General features: G+C 42.9%; 1 protein-coding gene across 1 annotated transcript in view; it reads right to left on the reverse strand.

Annotated features, from left to right (window-relative positions):
* The window catches only part of LOC139391628 (dynein axonemal heavy chain 5-like), a 66,047-nt gene that overhangs the window by 41,180 nt on the left and 135 nt on the right, over window positions 1-24,732 (reverse strand). The window contains exons 2-24 of the mRNA XM_071139011.1: window positions 16,512-16,646; window positions 16,219-16,303; window positions 15,876-16,030; window positions 15,189-15,407; window positions 10,748-10,885; window positions 10,365-10,541; window positions 10,000-10,113; window positions 9,633-9,740; window positions 9,214-9,336; window positions 8,754-8,969; window positions 7,460-7,567; window positions 7,268-7,353; window positions 6,829-7,150; window positions 6,254-6,460; window positions 5,822-5,993; window positions 5,386-5,531; window positions 4,903-5,068; window positions 4,411-4,665; window positions 4,025-4,221; window positions 3,330-3,566; window positions 2,906-3,107; window positions 1,129-1,364; window positions 36-254 (exon numbers count right to left, since the gene is read on the reverse strand). Of these exons, the coding sequence (XP_070995112.1) occupies window positions 36-254; window positions 1,129-1,364; window positions 2,906-3,107; window positions 3,330-3,566; window positions 4,025-4,221; window positions 4,411-4,665; window positions 4,903-5,068; window positions 5,386-5,531; window positions 5,822-5,993; window positions 6,254-6,460; window positions 6,829-7,150; window positions 7,268-7,353; window positions 7,460-7,567; window positions 8,754-8,969; window positions 9,214-9,336; window positions 9,633-9,740; window positions 10,000-10,113; window positions 10,365-10,541; window positions 10,748-10,885; window positions 15,189-15,407; window positions 15,876-16,030; window positions 16,219-16,303; window positions 16,512-16,646 (4,023 nt within the window). The remainder of the gene's footprint in view (window positions 1-35; window positions 255-1,128; window positions 1,365-2,905; window positions 3,108-3,329; window positions 3,567-4,024; window positions 4,222-4,410; window positions 4,666-4,902; window positions 5,069-5,385; window positions 5,532-5,821; window positions 5,994-6,253; window positions 6,461-6,828; window positions 7,151-7,267; window positions 7,354-7,459; window positions 7,568-8,753; window positions 8,970-9,213; window positions 9,337-9,632; window positions 9,741-9,999; window positions 10,114-10,364; window positions 10,542-10,747; window positions 10,886-15,188; window positions 15,408-15,875; window positions 16,031-16,218; window positions 16,304-16,511; window positions 16,647-24,732) is intronic.

A 24,732-nucleotide genomic window follows, 5' to 3' on the forward strand; every position in this document is an offset into this window, starting at 1 on the left:
TAAGACCTAGAACGAGCTGTGAGACGTGTCTGAACCTTGTCATAGTCCTGATAGAAGTGTCCACAGTCCTCCACAAACGTCTGCACGTTATCTATGAGCTCTCCTCTGAAGTTGGGCTGCAGGGACACCAGCTCATTCTGGACCTCTGTGCTGTGGGCTAGCAGCTTCTCCCAGGTGTAGCGCAGCGTGTCCACCTTCTCTGCCTCCTCCTTCGCCACTACCAGGCCGTACTTATGGAGCATGGCATAGGACTCCTAGGAAAGGGAAAGGGGAATGCACAGCACTGAACATACACATAATACAACACAAATCTCCAGTGTCTTCTCACAACCAAATACAGACTGCAAGGACTTAATCAAACTATGGGCAAATCATAACTTCCACCTAAGTCGAATTATCACCCATTGATACCAATGCCCATAGACTAAGTAGAAATTTGACTTAGGTGGGAATTAAGATTTGCCTCCTACTGAATGAAAGTGGACATTGCAAATGTCTCAGTGAATTATTCATACAGTATCTCTCTGCAGTAGTGTAAAGTACTTAAGTAAAACTACTTTAAAGTACTACTTAAGTCGTTTTTTGGGATCTCTACTTTACTATTTATATTTTTGACAACTTGGACTTTTACTTCACTACATTCCTAAAGAAAATATTGTACTTTTTACTTCATACATTTTCCCTGACAACCAAAAGTACTCGATACATTTTGAATTCTTAACAGGACAGGAAAATTGTCAAATTCAAGCACTTATCAAGAGAACACATGGTCATCCCTACTCCCTCTGGCCTGGCAGACTCACTAAACACAAAAGCATCGTTTGTAAATAATGTCTGAGTGTTGGAGTGTGCCCCTGGCTATCCATATATTTTAAGAACAAGAAAATGGTGCTGTCTGCTTTGCTTAATATAAGGAATGTTTATTATTTATACTTTTCCTTTTGATACATAAGCATATTTAAAACCAAATACTTTTAGACTTTTACTCGGGTACTATTTTACTGGCTTACTTTCACCTTTACTTTAGTTACTTTCTATTAAGGTAGCTCTACTTTTACTCAAATATGACAATTGTGTACTTTTTCCAACACTGTCTCTTTGAAAGAAGTGTGCATTTGTGTTCCCTACCTCTATGGGTCCCACTTGGAAGTCAATGGAGATCTGCTGCTCTCTGATCTCCTTCAGCGATGCCATGGCGATGCGGATGTCGTCCAAGTCTTTGATTGGTCGGTTCAATTTCTTTGCCGCCTCATCCACTAACGTGAAGATGTTCTCCATATCTGTCCGGTACTTCCTGTTACAGTGCAGGCCGTAGTCCACCATCCAGCTCTTAGTCTCCACAGTCAGGGCCATCTTCAGGTCAGCTGTTCAACAACAAATCAGATATTAGTCTGATAATAACCAGATATTCATGCAGTTGTAATATTCTTGTTAGAACCAAGTATTGAGTTTATTCTTGTTAGAACCAAGTATTGAGCTTATTTGTTATAATTAATTGGTATTATATTGAAAAGGTGATCGAATTGCTCCCGAATTGTAATGTTGTTAACGCATTTCTTTTGAAGAAATATTTATTTAATGTATAAGTGAATAGGTTGGTTTACTTTTAAGTTTAGACCAATAAGGTCTCTTTTTTAGCTGTGACAATGGGAGAGTTGACCTGGTTAACGGAAGGCCTGGGAAAAAAAGAGAGGGAGAGAGACGTTGAGAAAAGGATGGACATTACATTATGACCGTTGGTGAAAAATTATAAAAGATGATAAAAATAGAACGAAATCCATACCTACCGAGTTTTGAAGGGAAATACCGATTTTATTTTACAAGAGAGTTGTTATAATTTTGTTAAGAAAGACTTAGTGTAGACTGAAGCTACATTCTCATCATGGAGGTATTTGCCAGCCTTGAGGTTAGCCTAGCATCGTGCAACACCGAGAGAGAATTGCTTGGGAAAGATGAAAGAGTTTACGTTCCCATGGGATATCGGTTACGGCTAAAGAGTACTGTCTGCATTAATAGCTGTGCTTGTTGTGGATCTTGTGAGGAAACCTGAAAGGAACTGGCATACTTCACTGAGGTAATATCTACGAGTCGTGAGTAACCACAACGGTGGTGTGCTTCGGGACTTTATGTGTGTCGTCATTTTTTTGTTGAGCTCCAACGCGCGCCAAGGGGTTAAGCAAGATAGAAATAATTTGGACATGGGTTGTGCACGACTCATTGGAGTTTATTATTTTTTATTTATTTTGATGTGGTGCTTTGAAAATGTAATAATACACATTTTGAAACTTATGTATGTTGCCTTGGTGGAGTCATTTACTGTTGCAATTGAATTTAATGCGTGGGAAAGCATATCCTTATACAATAACAAAAATCTATAATCATTCTATCTAAAGTTAATACCCAAGACACCCTAGATAGTTTACAATAGGGATTCTTATTGGAGATGTCCTTCTCACCTAACATCCCATGCTGTTGAGATACTCTATGTAAGGTAATATTGTGAGAGTCAAATTCAAGCCTGGTGAGAGGGTTGCACAGGGTTGAAAAATGAAATAATGGTATTGTGAAATACTACTAAGAACATGTGCAGTCATATTTGGCAGGGTTGTCTTGTGAGGTTAATGCAGGGGATCAGCAGTGAAAATAGCCCGAAATTTCACATAACGGGGAGAAAGTTGTAGAGTTACAGGTCAGTTTACAGTTACCTGTATTTTATTTTAGATTTTTTTATTTTTCAGGGGGTGCTGCAGCACCCTAAGCACCCCTACTTCCCACGGCTAGGTACCTGTATAGAGGGCCAGTTCACCTACAGTGACATATTCTACCTATATAGAAGGCAAGAGCTCCCACAGTGATGTATTCTACCTGTATAGGGGGTCAGAGCTCCTACAGGGATGTACTCTACCTGTATAGAGGGCCAGAGCTCCCACAGTGATGTACTCAGGCTCAGCATTGATCTCCAGCTCCAGGTCTTTGTAGTAGAGGATCTGAGACTCAAACTCAGACAGCAGAGGGCTGCCCTGGATGAACTTTTGTATGGTGTCCTCTCGCTCCTTCCTCCAGATGTGGTGGTAACGACTGAAGCGGTCCAAAGCATTCATCACCTCCTGGCCAACAACAACACAACAGCCAGGTTTTAAATGCACTTTCAATAAAGTTTGAATTTAATTGATTTGATTTGATTTAGGTCTCATTTTCACAACATCTTAGGGGATAGGTGTCAGTATCAAACACAAAATAGTTAGAATTTGACACACTAAGGTCAGAATGTTAGGAAAACAGGAGAAACAGACTTTTTATTTTTGTTTTGTGTGTAGACCTGTATGTACCTTCTTGGTAGAGTTGATGGAGGTGCTGAGCACAGACACCAGCTTGATGATCTCCTTGTTCTCAGACACACTCTTGTAGTAGTTCCTGGCCTGGTAGGGTATGGCCTGGGTCACAGAGGCGGAGATGTCTGAGGTACTGCCGTCAGCCAGACTCCTGTAGGTGGTCTCTCCGTCCTCTGACTCACTGTCACTCTTGTCCTGTCTCAGAGCAGCCATGCGTCTCTCACTCATCTTCCTCTGTTTTGGCATGAACGGAATAATTCATCTTTGTTTTAAGACTAACTAAAACCATAATCTCATGATTGTGCAGATGTCACAGACATATTAAAGTCAAACATTTGATGTGAATGTGTTTTATATATATTTCCACACAATGAGGTTGGAATACTATGAAAATTATGATATTGCCTTTTAGTGTACGAGCTGTTTGAAAAAACTGCCTGACATTTTCAGCCTGTTTTGGTGGGATCGTGTTTTGACCTGGCAATAACAGCTAGTTTTCAGTTCTCCCCTCACCACTCCAAGACAGTCCTAGCAAATTCTTGCATGAGAAATTGCTCTTTGCTATGAAGGATTTTTTTGGGGACAATTTTAATTGAAAACAATCACAGTAAGGTACTTAATTGTTACTCAGAAATGATTTGATATTGAAATAAAAACTGCTGCATTGTAGCTTTAAGCCAAAGCACGCCCACCTTGGAGATCCTCTCCTTGCTCCACTGGCCGACTCCTTTACTGACACTGACCACACACTCCACAGCCCGGTTCAGAGCCTGCTGGACCTCATCTAGGGCTGGGACCATGGCGATATTGGGGATGGACAGGGTCACACTGGTCCTGAAGATAGGCTGCTGACCACTGCCCTTTAGACGGCTGGGGGAATCACTCTCTGCTGTGGGGAGATGGGCAGCATTGAAGTAGGGAGAAATGGAATGGGAAACCCTGCCCTTCTAGACAGCCCCACCTTACTCCAACATCTAAAGGGTGGAGCTCAAAGGGAGGCATTTTGTTACAACTTTGTGACAACTGATGATGTACATTTGGCTTTATAAATACAGTACATTGGATTAATGGAACTTACCCAGGAAATGCAGTAGTGAGGAGGTGTGGAGGCGTTTGCGGAGGGTCTCCAGGGTGTTGCGTGTGAGCCTCAGCAGGGCGTCCACGTTACGGTGGTTGAAGTGGGACAGAAGCTCTTGAGCCTCCTCCTCCATCACCTCCAGCAGGTCTCTCTTCTTCCTCTTCACCAGGGGAGACGGGGGGCCTGTGGTGCTCGCTGCCGTGGTGTTACGAGACAGCAGGTTGATGCGACCCTCTGACTTACCCTCCTCCTCCCCTGGGAAGAGGCATAAACAGACATGAATACACCTGCATGTACACCACCACGCACGCAGGCATGGACACAGGCACGCACACTTTCTCATTCTCAGTCTGTAACAGTCAGTCTTTGTGCACCTGAACAATCGTTTTGCTATTGTACCCTTTCCCTTGTATTTTGCTGACCCTGTTATCACTCTCTGTTTGAGTTTTTCTGCATCATGATTATCACAGTTAAAACTGTAGGTTACAGTACCTTCACTCTCCACTTGGTCCATATCAGTCCTGCTCTCCTCTAGCAGTTCCTCGTCCCCCTCCTTGTTCAGTTCAAACTCCAGCAGCATGTTGATGAGCTCATTGGTTGCCTCCTCCACCAGGGAACTCTTGGCATGGAGGCTCTGAGCTCCCTTTATACACAGCTCCTACCATGACATAACAGAAGAAAGTACATTAGCCTATATCAGGGGTAGGCAACCCTGTTCCTGGAGTGCTGCAGGTACTGCACCATTTTGTTCCAACTAGCCACTACACCTGACCAACTGAACTCAGCCGTTTCCAGCTACAGTAGTCATTTACAACATTAACAATGTTTACACTGTATTTCTGATCAATTTGAGGTTATTTTAAATCATGAAAAATGTGCCTTTCTTTCAAAAACAAGGACATTTCTAAGTGACCCCAAACTTTTGAACAGTAGTGTATGTGTTTAACACATAATACAGAGGGAATCTTTGTTTACCCTGGTGGTCTGAACGAACTCTTCACAGCTGAAAGGTTCCTCCAGGGGCAGAACCCACAGTGTGGCTCCACTCATCTCTTGCAGCACAGCGTCTATCCTGAACTCCACCAGGTCATTCACTCTGTCCATCAGCAGCTCCAGGTCCACTGGACACACAGGTCAGAGGTCATACACAGCACCACGGTGTCACCAGGGGTCACAAGGAAACAGCAGTTACAATCAGCTTTGCTCACTGGGACAGCAGATATAACTTTTTCCAATGGGATATTTGACATGAGTTGATCAGGCACAATTAACTGCGATCAAATGACGTCAAAGTTTAGGTGTGCTTACTGTTCTGGTTATTGTGGTGAGATTGTTCTGCCTTTTTATAGTATGGTGCTATGACAGAGCACAGTACAGTGCTGACAAGGTTAGATTGGACATGGTTACATACTGAGAGCACTGTTGATGCGGCTGAGGTATTTCTCGATGTTCAGTGAGGTCCAGTTGAGGGAGGTCAGGCCTGGCAGAATGGCTTCGTCCACCTTAGCAACATGAGGCATCACCAGTTGCCCAAAGGCACTCTGTATCTTAGCCCGGACCTTGGCGTTCTCCGTCAGAACCAGCTGTGGATGGGCGTCAGAAATAGAGAAATTAGTAATAACACTTTACTTCATTCCTGGCATTATAATGTCTTCTAATCTTTGCATTAAGATTCTACTGACTAAATCCCATCTCATAGGACTTTCTACTCAATTCAAAATGAAATGAAATGACAGCCCTTTTATTACTGTTGAGTGTACATAAACCTTTTTAAAGACAGGATACAGTATCATGCTCAATATGCTTCAGTTGATCAAAAGGCATCATGGAAAAACTAGTGTACCTGCAGCTTGTTGTAGTTCTTCTTGAGGGCATCTTGTTTCTGCTGTAAGATGGCGGCAAAGGGAGGAATATCCAGCCTCATCCTGGTCATGCAGTCTGTCTCCCTAATCTGAGTCAGGATCTGGGGGTCAAAGTTGACAAACAGGTCCCCCGTATCGGGACATTTGACCAGTAAAGAGGCCTGGAGGCCCAGTCTGACCTCCTCGATCTGGGGAGTGAGAACGTGTGTGAGAGAGAGAGAGAGAGAGAGAAATGGAGAGAGACAGCGAGAGAGAGCAAGAGAGTGTATGAGTGATATGAGTCTACAGTATGTCTGTGGGAAATCAACAAGTCAATCAAAAGTAATATCAGTCTTGCCAACTATGACAGCACAAACATATCTGGAACCAGGCTACAGATAAGGTACAGATCAGCATTAATAACAGTAACAGTTAACGCTGCTATGCTACTGGAGTATAAGTCCAGCCAGTACTCCAGAGACCCTATCAAGAGTCTCAGAGTAGGAATGCTGATTAAGAATCAGTTTTGCCTTTAAGATCACAATAAATAAGACAACCAGGAGGGGCCCTGTCTCACCTGTTTCATCCATCCACTGTGGTAGAGCATCTCAAACTCTAGCAGCACCCTGGCCACCCTGTTGTAGTTCCTGATGATGCGTTTGGCCTCGGGCGTAGCCAGCACCCCAGGGGATTCCTGAAACAGATCCATGGGTTCCTGGATCCTCCGGTACAGCTGGCGGGCCCACAGGATCTTACCGGCTACCGGTGGCAGGTCCCGGCCAATGGGAGGATCCATCTTCTGCTTGGTGTAGTTACGGGACACCATCTCTATGTCTCTCCCATAGTTCTGAAGGATCCGCTGGTACTTCTCATCGATGCCCAGGTCTGGAATGCCCAGTCTTGGTGATGTAAGGGGAGATTATGATATCAAATGGAGAATGAATGAAATGGCTGTTAAAAGGACTGAAATGAATTAAAGGTTAGTTTGACATAGAGGTGGACTGAAACAACACTACCTTTCAAATGTTTTGAGTACATTCAAAGCCCTCTCTGTGTTTTGAATCGTATCGAAAGTGTTATCCATGAAGGTCTTCAGCTGATTCTGAAAGCAAATGAACATACAAACAATTGTGCAAGTAAATTATGAGATTATTTAGATATGTTGTGTTATGATTTACTGGTAAGTTTGTTATTAAGTGTAAACTTACATGCAAGTCAGTGGTATTTTTACAAAACTCATCATAGTCCTGATCGAAGTCTGTTCTTCTCTGATCAAGGAAACTGTAGTGCTTTTTCTTCATGCTCAATACAATGCTCTGAAAATAAAAGGCAGACAGGTTATTTTTCCATTCTTTCCAAAGCTCTTGAGGCTTTTGATTATTTCTTGTGTCTGTATTCATTCCAACCAAAGCCAAAAAACTGTCAACAATGTTTCCGTTGAATGTTGTGAGACTGTTGGGTTTAATTTAATTTTAATCGGAGTAGTAGGCCACATAATATAGAATGTAGAATGATGATGACATGCAGCTTCTGGCTGGACACCATCCCTATTTAAAGATCCTCCATCTACAATGGCAGGGATGAAAGGCAGTGTATAAAATAGCAGTAATTTCTCCAATGAGCAGCTTACCATAAAATATGTATATTCTGGCTCCTGTGAACAAACTGTCAACTTCAACAAAAGGCCATCAGGACTTAGTAATAGAGTGTAACCCCCTTTGAAGAGGGGGATGACCGTGGCAGCTTTCGATTCTTTAGGGATCTCAGACGATACGAAAGCAAGGTTGAACAGGCTAGTAATAAGGGTTGCAACAATTGCGGCGGATCATTTTATAAAGAGAGGGTCCAGATTGTCGAGCCCGGCTTATTTGTAGGGGTCCAGATTTTGCAGCTCTTTTAGAAAGAGAGACAGTTAGGAGTTTAGTATGGCTTTATGCTTGGTAGAGATGATGATAATGATGATGAGGCATGCACTGATGGACAAAAACAAGGACAAAAAAACGTGTGGTAAAGTTACCTCCCATTTCCCCTGCATTTCTGCAGTCTGTCCAGCGGAAGTAATAGAAAGAGCAGATATAACATTACTACAGTTGCAAGGAAAAACATCTAAAAAGGTAACATTTAAAACGCTAACGTCTGAAAAGGTAACATTTAAAACGCAAACGTCTGAAAAGATAACGTCTAAAAAAGTAAAGTTAAAAAGGTAACATTAAACGGTAACGTTTAAAAAGGTAACGTATAGAAATGCAATGTGTTAAGTCATGCCTAAAAGGGTAACATCTAAAAAGGTAACATTTCAAACGGTAACTTCTAAAAAGGTAACGTTTAAAAAGGTAACGTATAAAAAGGTAACGTATAAAAAGGTAATGTATAGAAATGCAATGTGTTAAGTCATGTCTAAAAGGGTAACATCTAAAAAGGTAACGTCAAAAAGGTCATGCCTAAAAAGTAATGTCTAAAAAGGTAAGGTCTACAAACTATTCTAATCTCCGAACAATATACCTGAAAAGTGGTTGCCATAGTTTCCAGGCCTTCTATCTTGGAGTCCTGTAGGGCTGAGTAAGTAGTGATGGTGCTGAACATGTTCAGGATCTTGTAGAGGCGTCGTTGGAACGTCTCAAACTTCCCAAAGATGTACATCTCACTGAAATCAAACTGCCTCTCGGAGGGACTCTGCTCCAGCTTCTCCTTGGTCTTGTGGAAGCACTTCTGGTACTCCTATAATGAGATAGATGGGATCCAGATGAAAAGTCATTGGAGGAGTATGGAAAGGAAGTTACACTGTAAAATAGTTAATTTGTGAGAAGTGCGTAAAGGATGTGGTGGTATTACACTAGATATAATATATTATTTTATACATTAAAGCTCTTAAGGGCCTGTACTTTCAAAAAGCACATTTCTTTGTTCCTTGATTTAGCACAGTATTTTAAATTATCTGGTTATAGTGTGTTGAAAGCAGTACCTGGTTTAGGTGGATAGCAGCTTTCAGTTTCTCAGCTACAACACCCTGAGGCTGGTCCCATATGGACGCAGAACCGTTGTTGGTGATGTAAGCCTTACATGCTGTAATCATCTGGTTGGTAACCTAAGACATGGAGATACCGAAGAAAAAAGGATACATTTCACGTGCCACTCTAATAAGTAATCTCAATGGGATGACTGGTTAACAGGCTTGGGACGGAGGTAGACAGCACTTCAGCTAACATGAGACCAGGTGGTGCGGCCAAATGCACCAAGAACATCAAAGAAGAATTGACAAGATTGATATCAATACACTCCTAATGATTAAATGTAATACATTTGGAAGCTTTTAATTGTGAGCGAAATTTACAGTCACCTCTTCTTCTTGGTGGTTAAATATACTATCTTGGCAATAATGACCTTGACAAACAGGGAGGTGATCTTCTCTGAGGTGTTGTAGTAGCGGGATATACTGTGGATCATCCGGATGGCATTGATCAGGCCTGGAATGGCCTCCACCATCGACACCTGCGTTCATTTAGCAATCAATACAATCATACAATGATGAATTTTCAAATCCATTAAGATCGATATACATAGAGGACCGGTTTCACAGATTAAGCTTAGTCCTGGACTAAAAGGTTTGACATTGAGGGTTCTTCTTAGTCCAGGATTAAGCATAATCTGTTTGGCCCGGGAAACTGGGAAGCTATGTAAGTCTGTAGTTAGTAAATCTTAGAGGAAAATTAGTTGTTATATTGAAAACTATACAATATTAGTCTCTCACAGGATCACTGTTGTAGAGCGGGTCACAGAACTTCTCCAGAGTGTAGAGGTACTTCACATTGTCCTTGGCCTCGTTGGCTGAGTCAGTGATCCTGGTGTCCAGCTCTCGCCAGGACTGGTGGGACAGATACAGTCATCAAACATGCACTGTACCTATTCTGCTACAGTAATACAGGAAACACCAACTGAATTCAGATATGAGAGCCATGTTCAGTAAGCGTAGAGTACTTTACTTAATTTGTTTATGTGACTGGCTCCCACGAACGAGTCTCATGTAGCAAAAATCGAAATTGAGATTTTAACATTTTATTAGCAGGCCTTTAACATATACTCTTGTGTTACGGAGGACAGTAACAGCTTGCTCACCTTGATGAGTTTTGACTTGGCCATCATGAGAACGCCCAGGACAGATTTGACATCGGGGCTCTTCAGCTGGTCCAGGAGGTAGTTGAAGCGGGACATGCGTTTCTTCCAGTGGTCCAGCTCGGCCCGCGGCCCCAGGTCATCTGCCTCCTTCCTCAGCTGGTCACTCTCAGCCAGCACCTGGATACAACACAATCACTGCTGATTGGGGAATGCAATATCTATACACTGTGTTAGATGTGGTGGATCTTGATGTAATTTCCCCTGAGAGGATAAATAAAGTTGTATTGTATTGACTATATTAAACACACACCTCCACCCACAATAAAACAGGTCCACGGAGGGGATAAGTGTGCATGATGCTATTGAGGTTCAACCTATTTTACCTGTTCAATCTGTTTGATCCACACTTTCATACAGGCCTCTATCTTCTCTGTTGCCTCTGTGCTGTTAGCCACAGCAATGAAGTCAGATGGGCCTTTCAGTGTCTTCAGATCAAATTCGTCACATTCTTTTAGATTCACCTAAATTAAATGATTAATGATATCAATTGTATATCCGTATATTAGTAATTGCAAAATCACATTTGTTTTGATAAGCATGTGAGTGTGTGTGTGTGTATTTGATTATTTGTTATTTAAATACTTATTTTCTGTGTATTTGAGTATTTTCAACTAATGTGGCCCAAATCAACCACATCTATTGGAATTATTTTTAAGTATTTTCAAATAATTTTCTTTAAATAGCATACTTTTTGAAAGTATTTTCAAATACTTATTTCAAATATTATTTTCAAATACCTGGGTTAAATACATGGGAGTGTATTTGAGTCAGTGTATTTGAGTTTTCCAAATACATTCCAATATTCAACTACTTGTCTTTTCAAATAAAACACGTCTGAATAATTACAGTGGCAAGAAAAAGTATGTGAACCCTTTGGAATTACCTGTATTTCTGCATAAATTGGTCATCAATTCATCTAAGTCACAACAATAGACAAACATAGTGTGCTTAAACTAATAACACACATATGATCGTATTTTCTTGTTTATATTGAATACATCATTTAAACATTCAAAGTGTAGGTTGTAAAAAGTATGAAAACCCCTAGTCTAATGACTTCTCCAAAAGCTAATTGGAGTCAGGAGTCAGCTAACCTGGAGTCCAATCAATGAGATGACGTTGGGGATGTTGGTTAGAGCTGCCTTGTCCTATAAAAAAAACACTCACATCATATGAGTTTGCTATTCACAAGAAGCATTGCCTGATGTGAACCAATGCCTCGAACAAAAGAGATCTCAGAAGACTAAGATTAAGAATTGTTGACTTGCATAAAGCTGGAAAGGGTTACAAAAGTATTTCTAAAAGCCTTGATGTGCATCAGTCCACGGTAAGATAAACTGTCTATAAATGGAGAAAGTTCAGCACTGTTGCTACTCTCCCTAGGAGTAGCCGTCCTGCAAAGATGACTGCAAGAGCACAACGCAGAATGTTAAATGAGGTTAAAAAGAATCCTAGAGTGTCAGCTAAAGACTTACAGAAATCTCTGGAGCATGCTAACATCTCTGTTGACGAGCGAATGATATGTAAAACACTAAACAAGAATGGTGTTCATGGGAGAACACCGCGGAAGAAGCCCCTGCTGTCCAAAAAAACCATTGCTGCACATCTGAAGTTTGCAAAAGTGCACCTGGATGTTCCACAGTGCTACTGGCAAAATATTCTGTGGACAGATTAAACTAAAGTTGAGTTGTTTGGAAGGAACACACGACACTATGTGTGGAGAAAAAAAGACAGCACACCAACATCAAAACCTCATCCTAACTGTAAAGTATGGTGGAGGCAGCATCATGTCTTGGCGCTGCTTTGCTGCCTCAGGGCCTGGACAGCTTGCTATCATCAACGGGAAAATGAATTCCCAAGTTTATCAGGACATTTTGCAGGATAATGTTATGCTGTTGTCACGCTCTGGTCTTAGTATTTTGTGTTTTCTTTATTATTTTGGTCAGGCCAGGGTGTGACATGGGTTATTTTATGTGGTGTGTTTTGTCTAGGGGTTTGTTGTAGGTTATGGGATAGTGGTTAGTGGGGTTGTCTAGAATAGTCTATGGCTGCCTGGAGTGGTTCTCAATCAGAGGCAGGTGTTTATCGTTGTCTCTGATTGGGAACCATATTTAGGCAGCCATATTCTTTGAGTGTTTCGTGGGTGATTGTTCCTGTCTCTGTGTTTGTTTGCACCAGATAAGGCTGTTTAGGTTTTCACGTCACGTTACGTTTATTGTTTTTGTATTGTTCGTGTTTATCTTTGATTAAAGATGTATCGAATTAACCACGCTGCATTTTGGTCCTCCGATCCCTGCTACAAGAAAGAAGAAAACCGTAACAGAATCACCCCCCACAACAGGACCAAGCGGCGTGGTGACACGCAGCGGCAGCAGGAGCAACGAAGTCTGGATTATGCGACTTGGGAGAAATAGACAGGTGGGTGGTCGACCCAGGGAGAGTGCCGGAGCCCGCCTGGGATTCGCTGGAGCACTGCGAGGAGGGTTATAGGAGAATGGAGTTGGAGAGACGAACACGGCGGCGCGGATGGAAGCCCGAGAGTCAGCCCCAAAAATGTATTGGGGGAGGCACAGGGAGAGTGTGGCAGAGTCAGGAGTCAGACCTGAGCCAACTCCCCCTGTTTATCGTAAGGAGCCAAGGAGGAGACCAGAACCAGAGCCGGTGTTGGAGGTGAGCGAAGCAGAGACTTTGAAGGAGTTAATGGGGACATTGGAGGAGAGAGTTATGAGGGAGTTGCTGTGTTGGTGCATGAGGCACGGAATTCGCCCGACGGAGCGTGTCGGGATTTGATGGCACCTGGGTCAGCTCTCTATACTCGTCCTGAGGTGCGTGCTAGTCGGCTGGTGAAGATGGTGCCAGCCTCACGCACCAGGCCTCCTGTGCACCTCCCTAGCCTTGCACGTCCTGTGCCAGCTCAGCGCTACAGTGCGCCTAGCAGTGTTAACCATGGTGGGCGTGGTACTGGTCAGGCACCGTGTTATGCGGTGGAACGCACGGTGTCCCCAGTACGCGTGCTTAGCCCGGTACGCTACATCTCAGCTCCTCACATCTGCCGGGCTAGGGTGAAGATCCAGCCAGGGCGGTTGGTGCCAGCCCTACTGTCAAGATCTCCAGTACGCCTTCACGGTCCGGTCCATCCAGTGCCACCTCCACACACCAGCCCTCCGGTGGCAGCTCCCCGCACCAGGCTTCCTGTGCGTGTCCTCGGCCCAGTACCACCAGTGCCAGCATCACGCATCAGGCCTACAGTGCGCCTCGCCTGTCCAGCGCTGCCGGAGCCTTCCTCCTCTCCAGCGCTGCCGGAGCCTTCCTCCTCTCCAGCGCTGCCATAGCCTTCCTCCTCTACAGCGCTGCCGGAGTCTCCCGCCTGTTCAGCGCTGCAAGGAGCTGCCAGTCTGCAAGGAGCTGCCAGTCTGCAAGGAGCTGCCAGAGCTGCCAGTCTGCAAGGAGCTGCCAGAGCTGCCAGTCTGCAAGGAGCTGCCAGAGCTGCCAGTCTGCAAGGAGCTGCCAGTCTGCAAGGAGCTGCCAGAGCTGCCAGTCTGCAAGGAGCTGCCAGAGCTGCCAGTCTGCAAGGAGCTGCCAGAGCTGCCAGTCTGCAAGGAGCTGCCAGAGCTGCCAGTCTGCAAGGAGCTGCCAGAGATGCCAGTCTGCAAGGAGCTGCCAGAGCTGCCAGTCTGCAAGGAGCTGCCAGTCTGCAAGGAGCCGCCAGAGCTGCCTGTCGGCATGGAGCTGCCAGTCTGCATGGAGCAGCCAGAGCCGCCAGTCTGCATGGAGCAGCCAGAGCCGCCAGTCTGCATGGAGCATCCAGAGCCGCCAGTCAGCATGGAGTAGCCAGAGCCGCCAGTCAGCATGGAGCCTGGAGTGGTTCTCAATCAGAGGCAGGTGTTTATCGAACCATATTTAGGCAGCCATATTCTTTGAGTGTGTCGTGGGTGATTGTTCCTGTCTCTGTGTTTGTTTGCACCAGATAAGGCTGTTTAGGTTTTCACGTTACGTTTATTGTTTTTGTATTGTTCGTGTTTATCTTTGATTAAAGATGTATCGAAATAACCACGCTGCATTTTGGTCCTCCGATCCCTGCTACACTTCCTCTTCAGAGGAAGAAGAAAACCGTAACAGCTGTCTGTCTGCCAATTGAAGTTCAACAGAAGTTGGGTTATGCAACAGGACAACAACCCAAAACAGAGAAATAAATCAACAACAGAATGGCTTCAACAGAAGAAAATACGCCTTCCAGAGTGGCCCAGTCAGAGTCCTGACCTCAACCCGATTGAGATGCTGTGGCATGACCTCAAGAGAGAAGTTCACACCAGACATCCCAAAAAATATTGCTGAACTGAAACAGTTTTGTAAAGAGGAATGGTCCAAAATTCCTCCTGACCGTTGTGCAGGTTTGATCCACAACTACAGAAAACTTTTGGTTGAGGTTATTGCTGCCAAAGGAGGGTCAACCAGTTATTAAATCCAAGGGTTCACATACTTTTCCCACCCTACACTGTGAATGTTTACACGGTGTGTTCAATAATGACATGAAAACGTATAATTGTTTGTGTGTTATTAGTTTAAGCAGACTGTGATTGTCTATTGTTGTGACCTAGATGAAGATCAGATCAAATCTTATGACCAATTTATGCAGAAATCCAGGTATTTCCAAAGGGTTCCCCTACTTTTTCTTGCCACTGTACTTTGAAATGCATGTGAAAGTAATTTAGATATTTGAAATAGTATTTGAAGCCAGGTCTGTTGAGCGTTTACGTCACCTACCTTCTCCTGCAGGCTCTCCTGTGCCCCGGCCAGCACAGACACAAAGCTGTCCAGTGAGCTGATGAATTCCTGTTTAACTGACTGGGCCTGTGGACTGGCCAGCTCTCCCCAGCCATGGTCCATCTTCTTCAGGCTGGGTATGAAGATCTCAGACAGCAGCTGCTCCACACTTTTAAGCAGGCCTACCTCTGTGGTGTCCAGCATGTTGAAATTCACCTCCTACCAGGGCCAGAGAATTTTAGATTGACATGACCACACAGTAGGCCAGGGGATGACACCATTTTAGAAGCAAAGATTGGGCTGACGTGTCATACTGTTACTAATATTGTGTGCTTTAAGCCTTAAACTCTTTGAGCAGTTTTCCTGAAGGCAAGGTTAAATAGTGTTATGAATGATAAGAACATTGTTATACAAACATTGTTTAAGCCTTTAGACATATAAATCTTGATCAAACGTATAATGCCGACTATGTGTTGGATCAGGGTTCTCCAACCCAGTTCCTGGAGAGCTACCCTCCTGTAGGTTTTCAATCCAATCCCAGTGTAACTAATCTGATTCAGTTTATCAATCAATTAATTATTAGAATCAGGTGTGCTAGATTAGGGTTGGGGTGAAAACCCTACAGGACATAGCTCTCCAGGAACAGGGTTAGAGAGCCTTGTGTTGGATAGTAAGGTGAAGACTCACCCTGTGGACATTCTCAGAGGTGATAGCCTTGGAGGGATTGGCTCTTGTGAAGAACACACAGACACCAGTCAGAGCCACATCTTTGCCCTCAGTGACAAACACCTTGTCCTTCTTACTCCGGTTTGGGGCCAAGGCAGCTGCTGCTGATGCTGCTGCTAGGGAGACAAACAAAGCAGTTACCCACTATATCATCTTTACGACCGGAAGAAGGGTAAGATACATTACGCAAGCCTTGCAAGTTTCAGCCTCTTTGTCTTTGAGCTGTAACTCTACTATTAACTGTGTTATTACTCTGCTATTATTATATTCCCCTATTATTTCCCTTCATGGCCAATCATCTCACCTGCTTCAGCTGGCTCCACATCCTGATAGTAGAACATGATATGAGGAAGTCCCTCAGCCACAAAGAACTGCTCCATGCGCTCAATCTATGGGAGACAGGTTCACCACAATCACCGTTTCCACAATGAATTGACCTTTACTTAAATCGCTTTTTCACAAGTTATTACCATACATACAGGTGTGCAGAAACAAATGTTGCATCCGCAAGCAGTGGCCAGCTACTCAACAGTCTGTCACAAGGGACCACAGTGTAGGGGATTGATGGAGGTGGAACAGTGAAGTGTTATGCCCTACCTGAGTTCCCTCCAGAATGGCATCCTCCACGTCAGCCTTCTCCAGGCCCAGGCAGGAAGCCACGATGCTGAGGACGTAGTCATGTCTGCCATCCAGCTGAGCTCTCTTAGCCTCACGCTCCTCTTTCAGCTTTTGCTGCAAACAAAGAGACAGAGAGAGGTATCATCAAGTCAACCCCAGTACAGATTCAAACTGGATGGATTGCTTCGACAAGAGGCGGAACCAAATTCTGATTCATATTTCAGCCCAGAAACAATTACAGAAATTCAAATGAGAATGACTGGATACAACGGAGTCATTCACACATACTTTGAATGCAACAATCTTGCTGTTAGATATGACAAATGAGTGAGGCTCCCTTTTGCTCCTTCTAGACTTTGAGTCAGCCATTGTTCAAAATGTTCACAGAATGACAATCACTTTCACATGTCAGCCAAGACAGCAGAATTCAGGATACTTGCAGACTCCATTGAAGAAATATCAGAAGAAAAAATAATAATAATAATATAAAATACAATATCTTCAATATATACTGCAGCTTTGTTATTAACAGTAAAAATACATGAATAAAACATTTTAAAAAAGCTAAATCCCACACAAAGAAGTGAAAATGAAAGTGATAGCCTATTCCTTCATGGAAATCTCTTGAACCATGATCTCTGATAAAACATTTTCCCTATACTCTAGACTATTTAGCTATGCCTCTTTCTCTGTCTTCTGTCTTCTGTCTTTACCACTCCTACCCACTAGCTATCCACGGGTTATATACAGTGAAACAGACTGTTTCTGGCTAGCCTATAACACTACCCTAGACAGCCCAGTGGCTGGGGGCCTCATGTTAAAGAAGACAGAACAGAGACAGTAAAATCTACTACAATGAGTTGCTTGGTGGTGCTGCTAGGTAACGGCAGAAAAAAGGCAAGCCAATAAATTAAGCCGACTTGGTGTTGTATTTTGTGGGCCGGATACAGATGCTTTCAAACTCTGGTTTTATTTTCCCCATTGACAGTCTGGAATGTAGCCTGTGTTGTTTGGAGAAGTGTTTCGTTCTAGGTTAAGCTACCTTTTACTTGCAAGGGTTAGTCTATTTTGGGATCTAGGCCCTTTGGGTTCAGCACATTGCAACTTAATAACAAAACATTTTATAGCTACTGGCCAGACCATTTACCGGCAGACCAGAAATACTAAGAACACTTAAGCTGTTCCTGCATTTCTTTGCATCTACACTGGCATGTTACTATTTGGCACAACACTATACATTTTCCCCTAACATGCTGACCAGACCGAACACATCGCATGCGTGTGCGTTGCAAAATAAATGTTATTCAATCATTGCACCCACACTGCTCAAGCGCATCAGCGAGCGTCTGCGTGGCCAGGCCCTAAAATATAAATTGGTTCTATTTGTGATGCTCAACGCGCTGAAAGTCCGACCTCTCCCATCTTCTCATTGGTTTTTAGAAGCATATACCCACGTGGGTGATTGAAAGATGAACTTAGGTCCACACTCCAGTCAGTTGCGGTAATGCACCTAAAGTTGGTAGCCAACCACCATATAAAGTCCAAAATAAGAAGAATAAGCCTGATGGAATAAGGAGAGATGACTAGAAACAAATTCAGTTTATCTGTGGATTAATTGTCAGAGTAGAGGATCTTGTGCATTTCAAGTAAAATAACAACCCAATGTTTATATCCCAGGACAAATTAGCTAGCAACAGAAAGCTGGCTAGTTAAATTGCCATAAATGTTTCATGCTTTTCGACCTGTCCCCAAATTAATATAATTGGGTTCGCGCCCAGGCTCTGTCGTAACCGGCCGCGACCGGGAAGTCCGTGGGGCGACGCACAATTGGCCTAGCGTCGTCCGGGCTAGGGAGGGGTTGGCCGGTAGGGATATCCTTGTCTCATCGCGCACCAGCGACTCCTGTGGCGGGCCGGGTGCAGTGCGCGCTAATCAAGGTTGCCAGGTGCACTGTGTTTCCTCCGACACATTGGTGCAGCTGGCTTCCGGGTTGGATGCGCGCTGAGTTAAGAAGCAGTGCGGCTTGGTTGGGTTGTGTATCAGAGGACGCATGACTTTCAACCTTCGTCTCTCCCGAGCCCGTACGGGAGTTGTATCAATGAGACAAGATAGTAGATACTAAAAACAATTGGATACCACGAAATTGGGGAGAAAACGGTGTAAAATTCAAAAAAATATATATATATATAACCTGCGTGTCCTGATCAAGTCTGGTGTGGGGGGACAAAATCAACGTGGGGGCGATGGCACACGTGGACGCATGCATGTGTGTAAGAATGTATTTGATGCCATGGATAACTCACAGTAAATGTGACTCAGACTTGGCCTTAACGTCTTTAAAGTGCAACAGACCAGTGAGCCGGCTTGGCATCAATAACTCAGCAGTCTGAGTTATTCATGAGTTATTCATGCCAAGCCGGCTCACTGGTCTGTTGCACTTTAAAGACGTTAAGGCCAAGTCTGAGTCACATCTACTGTGGCTTAATTGATAACTCCAATGGATAAGCCCAATTAAAAGATATATCCACATGAGTTCCATCCAGGTATCTGGTGGGAGTAGGAAGAAGATAGCAGAAGACGATGGCTAAAGATTTACAGCAGGCCTTGAGGTCATGCAGCAGATCAGAGGCAGCAGCCATCAGTCAACAAGCCTGGACACGAAAGACCAAACACAGCTATTGACCTATTGGACAAACCCAAGCCCCAGACTGCATCCTAAATGGAACCCTACTCCTTACATAGTGCACTGCTTGGTGTCTGATCAAAAGTAGTGCACGATGTAGGGAAAAGGGTTCCATTAGACACGTAGCATGTGCATCACAGGCCAGCCAGTAGACTACTGATTCACCACACTGCCAGAACAGAACCACTGGAGGAAATACATGCTTATATAAGCTAGCCAAGACAGGGGTTGCTGGGCGACACACACATCACACCTGCTCCCTGGGCTGGCAGTGATTCCAGTCCAAGGCTTTCATGATGAGCAAACAGCCACCTCAAGCTTTATCCTACAGACACACACCACAGCACACCAAGCACCAAGCACCAAGCGTACACAATGGCAACCTCAACTGTCTGCAAGCTTTCAGCTCAGATAAGAACTGAATGGCTAGAATGAAACTATCCTGACAAAACAAATCACGAAATACTTCAGGAGAAAAAGACTGATAACTGTGACATGGGCGTTTGGACGTTGTGAGTCTTCTAATCCACCCGACGTTTGCAATGAACTCCATTGCAAACAATGTCTCTATCATAGAGTGTATCAAAAAAAATACTGACTGAAATTGCTTGTTTCTACTGAATTTATCACAATTCTACAGAACAAGACCGAGAGCCAATCTTGACCAATGACTGATTTCAGTTTAGTTGTACTCTGGAGCCTATACATTTATCAAACAGTCAGCAACATGCACACCATATTAGCCCCAATCTGTGATCAAATAGATGACCATTAACCATTATTAACCATTATTTGGCAAGGACCCACTAGGTGCTTGTTGTCTCCGGTAGATCTACTCCATCTTCTCCTATCATCATACAAGTCCTACAGTGACAATCTCTTACCTTGATCACTCTTGAGACACTCTGTTTCCAGAGCTGTTTTCTAAATGCTCTAGACATGACACTTAGCTCCTCATATCAAAGCCAGCTCCCAAACGACCATCTACAATCTATGTAGCTACAGATAGAAATCAGTGAGTGCTGTAGAGAAGATAAGAGTGACTGTGATCACTCAGGAGAATAACTGGCATGCCTTTGTTTGCTCCCTACCTTGCTTAAACTGAGCTAACTGTCAGTGAAGTTAAAATCTCCTATAAACTATTCAAACAACTTAAAGACGCTGGCAAGTTGCCAAGCTCCGGCACATGACACACAGCCACAGGTGATGGGTATCACAGTAGAAGGCCACAGTATATTGTACACCAAGCCTTCATGATGCCATTGTGCAGGTGACAAAACAGATGAAAAGGAACCTTCATAATCCCCTATTACTGTGTCAGGTATTGTGTCCAACCTTGACCTCTCTAAACCACAGAGAACCCATGCGGTGAGGCCAAGTATAAGCCTCTATGTCAGGGATCACCAACTAGATTCAGCCGCGGGACGATTTGTTCTTGAGTAGATGGTCATCGAGCCGGAACATAATTACAAATAGACTGCAAACTGGCAGCAAGACACCAAACATATAATTATATATATATTTTATATGACTAAAACCTTGCTTACATTTGTATACGATCACATATCTCTACTATGCGTGGGAATACTCTTGAACATGTTTTACCACTTGGAACTGATTTGCTGGTGTTCTTAATCTTTTATGTCCCAAAAAAGTAGCATATTATAATCATTTTTGCTCAGAAAACTTGGGGTCCAAATTAAATCACCCACGGGCCAAAATCGGCCCAAGGGGCCGCCAGTTGGGGAACCCTGCTCTATGCGCTACCTACCCGAATACATAATGTGGCATTGATCTGAAGATGCGAGCAGTCTCATATACCAAATGATCCAAACTGCGTTGATATTACTGTAATGACCAAAACATTGTGGACAGTGTATTTTAATACTAGCCTATATTTGTGATAAGTAGCACAGCCTTGATGCAGATCTACAATAGAAAACAAATTGATCAAACAACAAGAGTTAATGGAAATGCTCCTTAGTTCCACTGAATACAAGTTAATGTACTGACTTTCTTCTCCAATACACATCTGCCTAATTTTCATTCTCTCAACGTTTTGTTTATGTTCTTACAGTAGCTAATTTTGTTGTGTAAGTTGATCAAAAAGCAATAACCTAAATACAAATGTATACGGTTTTACATTGAACTATGACACTTGTGACATGTTTTTCAATGAACTAACCAGTTATTTACATAAAATCTAAAGAAAGGCAAACAAGAAATAGAGCCTTTTGCAGCCAATTTAAATCTGACAAAAGCAGTAAGACAGTGATATTCACAATGTTTTGATACATTTGAAAAATATTTTTAAAAGTATGTTTTTCCCTACAGAATTTACTCAAGTTAAAGTACAGTACACATTCCTAAAAGAAAACTACCCAAGTACTGTAACGTGTTACTTGTAGTGTGTTACTACCCACCTCTGTATTTTCATGAATCCCCAGTACTGTAAAATCCATACCTCTGATTGATCATTTATAGATGGGCAACATAGCCTACAGGCTGAACCTCTATCTACACAATGGTCTGGTAAACAGTCCAGGAGACTGTTATGGTATTAAGATAAATACAATTGTTGGTTTCTTAAAACATTCATGATGAAATGCATGATTTGGTCACAGATAGGGACCTGGGTGTAGCCTAAGTAACGTCATGTAACAGAACTGTGTAGGTCAGCTTACCTTGTTTTGATAGTCAGGTTTAAAGTGAAGCATCGCCACTCTCAACAAAGCAACCTATTTAAGGAATCTACCCTCTTAATTGACATGAATTACTATTCATGAGAACACAGACAAGAATTCCAGTGCATGCACTGCAGAACAAGCACTGCCAGCGATCAGCAACTTATTTTCCAGCCCAAAGGTTACTATCTGAAATTATAATATTGTTTTCTCCTCAGACAGAGGCTTGCTAACTAGATAGTGTAGTATTGGGTGACCCCCTGTAGGCTAGGTAATTATCAAAAGCACTGCTATCACCTTACCAACTTCGACAATGGGGCTTGGGGCTGAATGGGTCATTGTTATACAGTAGAGTAGAGGCTACAGTTACAGACAGTTAGAGTTACAGACATGTCTCCCCTGGACAGGTATAAAAGAGCCCTGTGGTCCAATTACTTGAGGAAGGGATTGACCAACAGAGAATGGATGGTGTTAAAGACCAATACACAATACTAGGCCGAGACCTATGTTGTGGAACTCATTGTTAGGCTAGGCCTAGTTCAATCCAACCAAGGAACACAATGACTTCTTAATAAAAGCCATTCACTCGTGTGCATGTTGTATGCATGTTGTACTGAAACTAGAAAGGAATAACACTCATGTAAAGTGGTGAAAAGTGGGGTGAGATGAAAGATTAATATGACAGAGCCAATCCTTCAAAAATTAGGGGACCAACGAGTCTGGAGAAATGTTGAGTGACAAAACAATCCACCCAAACATCAAATTCAAAAGGGCAACCAGCATTTGGCTACTGCCTGTCCAAAGAGAACAACATACACCAAGAAACAAACACACTATTTTGGGTAACAGACATATACAACAAAATGTACAATTTGTACCCAGAGGATATCACTTGAAAGTATTAATTAAAATGCTTGTTTCCAAAGTGGTCCTCAATATTAAATTCCATCAGATTACACAATATTGGCCGAGGACGCTCACAGACGAAGCTGCCCCTCATATGGGGTGAGAGAGCGTTTGATACTTGGAAAATTATCATGCAACTTTGCATTTAAAAGCAGTTAGATAATGAATATTTCACTAAGGCATGACTGATTTCTAAAGTGAGACATCTCATTTGGAGAAACTGGGTAATTGGAGTCCCCACTGAATTATGTATGATCTGGTGAGAGCTCAGAGGGATCTAAGAGAAGGCCCCCATAACATCACCATAACAAGCACAACATGTCCCCATAACATCACTATAACATCACAAAATGTCCCCATAACTTCACCATAATATCCACAAAATGTCCCCATAACATTTAAAAAATGTATATATTTAAATGTAACCTTAATTTAACTAGGCAAGTTAGTTAAGAACAAATTCTTATTTACAATGGCGGCCTACCCTGGCCAAACCCTGACAACACTGGGACAATTGTGCGCCACCATATGGGACTCCCAATCACATCTGGATGTGATATAGCCTGGATTTGAACCAGGGACTGTAGTGACTCCTCTTGCACTGAGATGCAGTGCCTTAGACAGCTGCACCACTCGGGAGCATCACCATAATTGCCCCATAACATCAGCATAATTTCCATATAACATCATCATAATGTCCCTAGAACATCCCCAAATGTTCCATAACATCACCACAATGTCCCTACAATGCTCCTATAACATCACCTTAACATCCACCTAATTTTCCTATAACATCACCATAATGTCCCCATAACATCATCACAACATTACTGTATCCATAATGTCCCCAGAACATCATCATACCGTTCCCATAACATTACCGTTGTTTCCTAATATCCAACACCATATGACCTTTTAACATTTTAAATTAATTTAGCTATTTCATTTGGCATTTTAGGACCCCTTTGATTTGGAATTTTAGGACCCCATTAGCTATCCCTAAAAAATATTTTATGAAACATCGAATTTGGATTTACTAACATTAGCCTGTAGAAATGCATTGAATAACAGATTCATACATGGGAAAACAGAACAGTCTCAATTCATCGCGGCATGGACACTACAAGGTGTCGAAAGCATTCCACAGGGATGCTGGTCCATGTTGACTCCAATGCGTCCCACGGTTCTGTCAAATTGGCTGGATGTCAATTTGTTACATGGACCATTCTTGATACACACAGGAAACGGTTGAGCGTGAAAAACCCAGCAGCTTGCAGATCTTGACACAAACTGGTGCGCCTAGCACCTACTACCATACCCCATTCAAAGGCAATAAAATATTTTGTCTTGCCCAACCTTACCAACATAATTAAAGCAGTAAAAATACTGGACCATAACTGAGTTTAAGGCCAGGCCTACGCTTTGTCATACCCTTGGTATACTGTCTCATATACCACAGCTGTCAGCCAATCAGCATTCAGGGCTAGAACCAACCAGTTTATAATGCAAATTATAAAGTTTGAGTCCTTAATGCTGATTGGCTGAAAGCCCTACCACAGGTATGACACAATGTTTTATTTGTACTGTTTAAATTACGTTGGTAACCAATTTATAAGGCTGTTCTTATGCACGGCTCAAAGCAGAGTGCCTGAATAAAGCCATTAGCCATGCTTAAATATGCTTCAATTATTGTGAGCTCTTGAGTCTACATATGCATGCTCTTCCTAATCAGAAAATGCCATAATTTTATTGGCAGGGAAACACATTTATTGGCAAGAAACACATAAAGAAACAGGACCACAACACGATTGCAAGCTATTGGCTACCTTGCCACCTCCACCAGACAAATACAAAGATATACAGTACAACTAATATACATTACAATCACATCTACACAATCGAAATAGCTGATAATACCATCACCAAA

This window comes from Oncorhynchus clarkii, chromosome 3 (assembly GCF_045791955.1).
Source record: "Oncorhynchus clarkii lewisi isolate Uvic-CL-2024 chromosome 3, UVic_Ocla_1.0, whole genome shotgun sequence".
Classification (NCBI taxonomy): Eukaryota; Metazoa; Chordata; class Actinopteri; order Salmoniformes; family Salmonidae; genus Oncorhynchus; species Oncorhynchus clarkii.